At 37.9% G+C, this 9,493-nt stretch overlaps 1 protein-coding gene across 1 annotated transcript in view; it reads left to right on the top strand.

Annotated features, from left to right (window-relative positions):
- Cd53 (CD53 molecule) overlaps positions 1–9,493 on the top strand; it is a 40,992-nt gene that overhangs the window by 7,717 nt on the left and 23,782 nt on the right. The window contains exon 2 of the mRNA XM_008850347.3: positions 5,859–5,936. Coding sequence (XP_008848569.1) covers positions 5,874–5,936 — 63 coding nt within the window. The 5' untranslated portion in view covers positions 5,859–5,873. The remainder of the gene's footprint in view (positions 1–5,858; positions 5,937–9,493) is intronic.

Raw genomic sequence — 9,493 nt, 5'->3', positions numbered from 1 at the left:
TACACTATTCCTGGTTCTGCCTTTTCGACTGTTAAACCTACTTCATAAATAAATAAATAAATAAATAAATAAGGCACATTTTCTCTCATATGGGGAAATATAGATAAAAATTGATATATACATGTACATATGTAGGACATAAAAGTAGACAGGTAGCTATCAGAAAGGATAAGATATAAAGGGAAAAGAGAGGGGACCAGAGAGGATAATGGAATTCTGTGAATGAAAACAGAAAGGACTATCTGGGTGGTGAAGGGGACCAGCAAAGGGTTGGGGGCGGGCAGAATTCTTTCCAATTCTCACTTTATTTGGTCCATCAGCTAATGAATTATTTAGAAGTATGTTACTTAGGGCTTGGAGAGATGGTTCAGTGGTTAAGAACACTGGCTGCTCTTGCAGAGTACCCAGGTTTGATTCCCAGCACCCACATGGTGCCTAACAACTGTCCATAACTCCAGTTCCAGAGGATTTGACACCATCTTCTGGCCTCTGTGGGCATTGCACAACATGAGTGCACTTACACAATGCAAACAATACACACACACACACACACACACACACACACATATATATATATATAATAAAAAATAATAAAATATTTTAAAAGAAGTATGTTATTTAGTTTCCTAATTTGGAGAGGTTTTCTAGGAGATATTTCTGTTACTGATTCTTATCTTCTAGTCAAAGTTATTGAAACATGATTCATGGCCCAGAGACATCTGCTGTGTTTCATGTACCCTTGGAAAGAATTTGGCTGTTCTTGGGAGAAGGGTTCCACCACAATCAAGTAATTCAAGTTCATTGATACTGAGGTCAAACAATCTCTATCTTTACTGATATTATCTTTATTGATATTATCAATTATCAAGAGGGTAAACCTTCAAGTGCAATTGTGTATTTCCCCATCCAGTTATATCAATTTATACTTCATAGACCTTGAATATTTCTTTAATTAATTGATTGATTAATTTTTGAGACAGGGTCTAACTCTCTAGGCCCAGCTAGCCTGAAACACATGGCAATCCTCCTGCCTCTATCCCTGGGTGCTAGGTTTGCAACCAAGTGCTGTGGTTGTTAGCATGTGTCACCATGCTCCCAGCAATATTTATTCTTTCTTTAAATAATCTTTTTATTTATTCTTTGAAAGTTTCACACATGTATATAGTGTATTTTTATCATACACACCCATCACTCCATCTCTAACTCCTCCCAGGCTTCCCCCAACACATGTTTTCTTCTTTTTAAAAAAATATCTGACTGAGTCCAATTAGTGCTGCCCCTGTGTGCATGGATGTGCTGTCATTCACTGATGCATGGGTACCCTACCAGGGGTCACACCCTTAAAGACAAATTAACCCTCCCCCTCCCCTTTGGCAACTGTCAACTACCAAAAGCAACTCAGCTAGGGGTGGGGTCTCTGGAGTCCCTCTCCAATCCATGCTGGAATTTTGACTGACTTGGTCTTGTGCAAATCTTGTGTAGATATCCACAGTTCATTAGTGCGGTAGCCATGTCATGTTCAGAAGGCAACATTTCATAACTTTACTCCTCATTCTCTGGCTTGAAGATTTCCTACTAGTTACAAAATCACATAGGATTTTTATGTCCTTTAGATCAACAAGTCTATCATTACAAAGTCACCTTCATCAATTGTATTTTTTCCCTGTCATATCTTTTGTCATATACTGATATAGATACTCCAAGTTTCTATTTTCTCCTTATTTTTAAAGATTTGTTTTATTCTTTGACAATTTCATGCATGTATATATTTATGTTTTAGTCATTTTCATCCTACATTATCCTCTTTCAGAAATCTCCCTGTCTCCACTTGAACTTTCTTCTCAACAAACCCCTTCCTACTTTGATATATATTTTTGACCTTTTAATTTAGATTGCTTGCATGAGCATTAGTTGAGGGCTATTTACAAGGACATGAGTAACTTGTCAGTGGCAACACCACTGAAGAAAGTGACATCCCCAGGACCCATTAAATGTCCATATTCCCCCATTGAGGTGTAGGGCCTTGTGTAGGCAACCACAGTCAGATCATGCATACCATAATCCAACTGTATCATCACTAGAAGACAGTACTGCGTGGCACTCCTCCCCCAGATCTGGCCTTTATAGTCTTTTGGCCCCTATTTTTCATGTTCTCTGAACCTTCAGGAGATGACATCTATGTCTCACTCATGGGCTAGCACTCCACAGTCATTCAGTGTACTTGGAACAGTTGTGAGTCTCTCTACTAAATAGCACCTACATGTTAATAGAAGCTTCTCTGATGAAGGCTGAGAGCAACACTAATCTCAGACCATGAACAGTAGTGGGGTCCTAAGTCCCAGATTTTTCTTTTATTTAGAGTTAGCATTTACATATTTTCTCATCTTCTTACTTCAAATTAATTATTTATGTCTCCAAATGTGCTTTTAAAAAATTCATCTGGCAATACCTGGCCTATACTTTGAATATTTAAACCGTTTAACTTTCTGTATTATTGAATAGTTAGGACTGAGTATATTTGTTTTCTCTTTGTACTGTTTGGTTGTTGTTTTCCTCTGTTTTATTGGCTTTTAAAAATTAAATCAGTATTTGTATTATTTTTAACTTCTTTGCTGACTTATTTATAATTCTTTGTTTTGCTCTTTAAATATGAATTTAGGTTTATGGTGTACATTTTTAACGTGTCGCAGTCAATTTTAAGTGGTATTCTTCACATATAAGAATTGAACTATACTTCCATTTCTTCCTTCCCAGACTCAATGTTACTGTTATTATAAACTTTCTTTTTACTTTTATTATTAATCTCATACATACAATGTGTGGTTTATAGTCTTGTGTCTTTTAAAAATGTTTAAATAATATGTTAGTTACTGTCCCATCACTGTGACAAAAATACATGATGAAATCAATTTAAAAGGAGGAAAAATCTATTTTGACTTATAGTTTCAAAAGTTTCAATGTATGATAACTTGTCCTCATCACTTTGGGCCTGTCATGAGGAAGAACATTATCATGGGAGCATGGGATAAAGCAAAGGTGTTCACTTCATGGTGGTTGGGAAAGAGATAGCCATAGTGAGGCCCTGTCTTACAAAACACACACACATACACACAGAGAGAGAGAGAGAGAGAGAGAGAGAGAAAGAGAGAGAGAGAGACAAAGGAGGAGGAGGAGGAGATGAATCTTTGGCAAGAACATTTAAGATCCAAACCATAAGAAATAATAAGAAAGCTTTACATACTTATTAGATTCCCCAGTGTTTTCATTGCTTTGTGTAAATCTGGACTTCGAACTGTTCTAGCACCTTTCCCAGATGCTTTCCTTTAGTATTTCTTATAGTGTAGACCTCCTAGTAAGAAGGTCTTTTAACTTTTGTGTATGTCGCAGTTACATCTTCTGAACACCATGAGTCAGTCTCATATATGCTTTACAGTATTTAATTTTTCTTATTTTTAAATATATTTTTTGAATATATAATTCTCAGGTGAAATTTTATGAGTTTTAGTGTTTTACACATGCTGTTCCACTCTTCTGTGTTGATTGTTTCCTGATGAGTCTCTTCTTGTCCCTAGATTTGTTCTTTTGACCCTAACATACCTTTTTTAACCTTTAGCTGTTTTTACCACTGATTATCTATTTTATTACGATCTTAATTTATGCATAATTTTCTTTATGTCTCTCATACTTTGGTTCACTAATCTTTTTTTGTTTTGTGAGTAGATTATTTTCATCTAGTTCAGAATTTATTGTAGTTATTAATTCTTCAAGCATTTTTCTCCATACCCTCCTATCTCTCTTCCCTTAGGGACTCCAAATACACATGTATTATGATACTCAAGACTGATTCCTAACTTGCAGATACTCGAGTTATTTAAAATTATTCATTGTCTGTGTTTCTTTGAGGGTACTTTTCTTATTGTCTTCAAATTCACTATTTTTTTCTTTTTCAATGTCTACTCTTCCATTAATGCAACCCAGTATATACATTTAATATTTTATTAATTAGTTAATTTTATTTTATGTATATGAGTGATTTGCCTGCATATGTAAGTTCATTTGTGTTGTGAAATGCCTGTGAAGGCCAGAAATGGGCATCAGATCCCCTGGTACTGGAATTATGGACAGTTGTAGCTGCCATGTGAGTGTTGGGAACCAAAACCAGATCCTCTGCAAGAGCAGCTACTTAAGCCTCTTAACCACTGAGCCATCTCTCCATGCCCACAACCCAGTAATTTTTAGTCTCAGACATTGCAGTTTCATCTTTAGAAGCTTGATTTGCATATACATTTTTTCATGCTTCTATTTAAAAATATCAGATTTGACTAGTTCAACTATCTAACCTAACTTCTGGATCAAGTCCATTTTTTTCTGACTAGGAACCCTTATATAGGCCAAAATGGCCTCAAATTTGTCATCTTTCCTTAGCCTCCTCAGTGTTGAGATTATAGGCATGTGCTATCATATTCATGTCTGGATCAGTTTTAGTTAAGCAATTTATCTCCACATTATAGATTGTACTTTTTTTCTAGAACACCTGGTATTTTGAGTAAATTCAGAATTTTTTACTTTTACCTCTTTGGGTATATTTTTGTATCCATACATATATTTCTGAACTTTGAGATAAACTTCCTGGAAAATGGTTTATTCTTTTAAAGGTTGCTTGGCAGAACAAAAACATTGTTCAGGACAGGGCTAGTTATTCTCTGATAGAGAAGCACGTTCCTATGTATACTCTATTCTGTAAATCCAGTTTACAGACTGGAGAGTGGGAATAGAAACTAATTCCAGTTTGGGATAAATATCACACACTGTTCATATTGATACCTAGCTTTGGACAGTTTCTAATCAGTACTCACTTAAATTTTGAATGAGAAGTTTGATAAGCTGGAAAATGAACTCCCAAACTTACATATGCACTTTATGGGGCAGAGATGATTTTGCAGCGGTAAAAAAGTGTGTGACCTTGAAATTGAGAGCATCCCCCTCACCCTGATACTGCTTCAAGTGAAAATGACAGAGTGACAGAGCAGAATATCTGACCTACTCCTCTGGTACCTGCACACACATGTATGCATATATCATTTACAAACCACACACACACACACACACACACACACACACACACACACACACACGGAGTTGTGTCTTCACTGACAAACTGATATCCTCTTTTAAATGATCATGTTCACATTACCTTCTTTTTTAGCTTATTTGCATATTTGTCAGTTTGGTTAATTTCTGCTGTAAGACTGACCTCTACTGGAAGATATCTGATACTTGGTCATAGCCAAATCTAAAAGAGAAATACCACAGATATTTGTGCAATAAAAGAACAAATGAGGCATATGTTTTCTCCCACTTTCATGCTGAGAGGTTTCCAGGCCAAATTTAGTATGTATACAAATCTCAGGACATTTAAGGAACTAGCTGATCAAGCCATTGGCTTTCTCCATGGCATACTGACCAGCCATCCTGGTCTCAAGGACTGTCTTTCTATGTGAGTGCCCAGACAGTAGTCACTCATGTTACGCATGACCAAAGCACTACCACATGCTGTGTCATTGCAACTCATCCTCTTCTTGGAATTGCTTATTGCTTTCTGCCACAGTGTTTAATTCAATGTCAAATATTGCTTACTGATTTTGAGTAAAATTCAACCTTCAAGATGGCTTTCAATTTTTACTTAAATTCACAAAATAAGAAAGTAGGGATTTGGGGGAAACTTCCTAGAGGGGAGATATATTTCTAATGTAGGTGATGTTAATGATCCTTGAACCATAAACATTTATATTTTGGAGGCTGTGGTACAACCTTGTAAAGTCAAATCATGTAATTCTTTTATTCTTCTACTTTTTTAGGGTATATATCCCAGCATGGGCTTGAGCAGCTTAAAATTGCTGAAATATGTCCTGTTTTTCTTCAACTTGCTCTTTTGGGTAAGTATATCTTTTTTTTAAAAATATGACTGAAATAATGCCCTCCACCATATCTGCCCTCCCGGCTAAACTCTCTTCTCTCTTCTCAGTTGAAGAGTGTCAACAGTGTGTGCATGGTTATCATCTAGCACATTTCACTTAGGTACAAAAGAGTAATAATTTCCTCCTTTCTTCCCATTCTGTCACAGTACAAACCTACAAAATTGAAAGATATCAGTGCACTTAATTTGGAGCTGCCATTTCTCTCTGGTGCTTTAGGCTTATGCTGCTCAGCGCTGACATCTACAGTTGGGAAATGGATTGCAGTTTAGATATTAAATCATACCCTCCCTTCATCCTCAACCCCATGGAAGAATGCTGACAGCAAACTTCCATCGAATTACTATTTTTCCTTTTTTTCTTTTTTTGAGACTGTCTTCTTGTAGTTTCAGCTGGCCTGGAACTCATTATGTAGACCAGGCTGATCCCAGTCTCACAGACATCTGCTTGCCTCTGCCTCTCAAGTGCACACCACACCTGGCTTAGTTTAATTTTTTTTTTTTAAAGTAGACTCGTGACTGACTTGTCCTTTTATTCCTTCTAGACCCTGGTAAATTTTTACAGAAAATACAATGTAAGCTATCACAATGAGGCCCCTGGCAGATACAACTGAGACAGTTTCTTTCTAAAATAAATGCCCTATGAAACCTTAAGAAAGACTATGGTTATTTTTTTTAAACAATTTTTTTATTTGAAATAATCTTCAGCTTTTATTTCTTTTAATTTATTTTTTATTTGAATTTTTGTATTTCATACAGAACATCTCAATAAATTTTAATCATCTTTATACCATTGTGTCCACTGGCATGCCTATAGCTGCCCCCAATTGAATTCATACATGCTGTCATTTGTGTTAAGGCCCACTGTGTCAAGTTAGTGTCCCCAGACATTCCTCAGTGCAAGTTAATATACTGAGGTCCAGTCAGCTTACCTAGAGTTCCTCGCTTTAGGAAGATCAGCTCTTCTGTCCCTAGTAGTAATCACTTGTCAGTATTTCTTCAGCTAAGATTGGGGTCTGCTGTCCATTTCCCCAGTTCTATACTGGATTTTTGTCCACTTGAGTTTGAATGGGACTTGCGCTTGCTGACACCACTGCTGTAGAATCACATGAGGAGGGTCCTAGGAGCATATAGGACTCTATTTCCATATGGTTGTGCATGTCCTCCCTGGCTCTTATGATCTTTCTGCCCCTTCTACTGCAATGCTGCCTGAGCCCTGGGTGGATGAAGTTTAATATAGGAGTCCCATCCAAGACCCAGCATTCTGCAGACTCTTACTCTCTATGTTTTGGCCATCTGTGACCTTTTGTGTTCCTGGTCCTCTGTTGCATGAGGGAGCTTCATTAATGAGAATGGAGAGATTCATTAATGACTTTTTGTCCTTGTTTGTTTCTCCACCGCTGTGACAAAACACTCTGACCACTACGAACTTGGGGAGGAAAGAGTTTATTCAGCTTACATCTTCCGGGTCACGGTTCATTAGTGAGTCCAAGGTAGGAACTCAGGGCAGGAACCTGGAGGCTGGAGCACAGGTCATGGAGGATCACTGCCTACTGGCTTGCTCCCCTGGCCCTTGCTCAGCCTGCTTTCTTATGCAACACAGGCCCACCTGCCCTCGGATGGCACCACCCACAGTGGGCTGGGCCCTCTCACATCACTCAACAATCAAGAAAGTGCCCCGTGGACATGGCCACAGGCCAGTCCAATAAAGGCAATTCCCCAAGTGAGGCTCCCTCAACCTAGGTGTGTCAAGTTGACACTAAAGCTATCCAGCACAATTGACCCCTTGTCAACTTGACACAAACACATCACTATTAAACCATAACCTTTCCAATTCTTGTCTCCAAGATATGATGCTAACATTAATATAAGACAGTACAACCTTAAAAACCCTGCAGTCCTTATCCAGAATATATAATGAACTCAAAAAACAGAGAATTAAGACAATAAGTAACCCAATTAAAAGATGGGCTAAGGAGCTGAACAGAGAGTTCTCAAAGGAAGAAGTAAAGATGGCGATAAAACATCTTAAAAGATGTTCAACATCACTAATAATTAGGGAAGTGCAAATTATAACCACTTTAAGATTTGACCTTACTCCAGTCAGACTGGCCAAGTTCAAGTAAACAAATGATACCAAATGTTGGAGATGATGTGGGGAAAAGGGAACTCTCATCTACTGCTGGTGGGGCTGCAAACTGGTTAAACCCCTATGGAAAGCAGTATGGAGAACTCTTAAAAAACTACAAATGAACCTACCATTTGACCCAGTTATACCACTCCTTGGCATAGACCCAAAGAGCTCATCCTACTGCAGAGACACTTGTACATCCATGATTGTTGTTGCTTTTTTCACAATAGCTAAGAGATGGAAATAACCTAAATGTCCTTCAACTGTATACGATGGCATTTTACTCAGCAGTAAAGAAAGATGAAATCATGAAATGTGCAGGTAAATGGGTGGAACTAGAGGCTGTTATACTAAGTGAAGTAACAGAGACTCAGAAAAAAATGTTCTCCATCATATGTGGATACTAGAACCAGACCCTTTTAAGTGAGCATGTATCCAGACAGAACTACAGAGGCTAGGATAATGTAAAGGAACCAGGAAGGTAAAGGAAAGAAAGAACCTGAAAGATAGGAGCAATAGGAAACAGGTCTTAATAAGGGAGATATGGATAAAAAATTGGGTTAGTTTAAGGGAGGTGGGGAGGGAAGGGTATACAAGAAACCTAGGGGATAAGGGGAAAGAAGGAGCTCAAGAGAGGTAGGACCATAGGAGAAGGGTATTAGTAAGGGAGAAAGGGGGGAAATGGGGGCACCTTAATTGAGGAAACCATGATGGAGGGGTGAGACAATGCGAGAGATAAATAATGCCTAGCTAGTTTTAAAAACCAGAGGGAACCATATTAGTCCAACAACCTACACACAAATTATACATAGCAGATCAAGAAATATACTTCTAGGTAAGGTTTATCTGAGAACAATTGGTCTTTACCCAAGATTTATCTACATGACACACAGTAATTAAAATCACCAGACTGGTGGAACTAACCTTCTTGGATCTTTAACAGACATACTTTGAAGCCTATACTAATTTGGTCAGAGGGACATAAAGGACAGGTTTTGCTCCTTGCCCTACTAGGTCGATTAGTTCCATGGGACTAGGAGAATCTCTCATAGTCCTGTAATTGTGGTGGGTCACCTGCCCTCTTGATCAAGGAGGTTGAGATGGACTTGAACCAGTGTCCAGTCTACAATGAGGAGGGTCAACACAGAGGAAACATTTCCTCCATGTCTCCAAGCGAAGGCAGCCATGACCCCTGAGGACAGATCCTCAAACAGCCTTAAAAGTAAAAATAAATTGGTTTATCTGGGCCAACTATATGGCCTTAAACACACAAAAGGAAAGTATAACCAAATATTAAAGGGGCCAATATAATTTTTAAGAGTCCATATGTATAGCTAAAGGCTACATAACAAGCAACAATGCCAGATAGGAGATACCTTCTTTTGAGT

This window comes from Nannospalax galili, unplaced genomic scaffold (genome assembly GCF_000622305.1).
Source record: "Nannospalax galili isolate Female #2095 unplaced genomic scaffold, S.galili_v1.0 scaffold5, whole genome shotgun sequence".
NCBI classification, from domain to species: Eukaryota; Metazoa; Chordata; class Mammalia; order Rodentia; family Spalacidae; genus Nannospalax; species Nannospalax galili.
The sequence above is the reverse complement of the archived record's forward strand: the minus strand, read 5'-3'. Positions and strand labels throughout refer to the sequence as shown.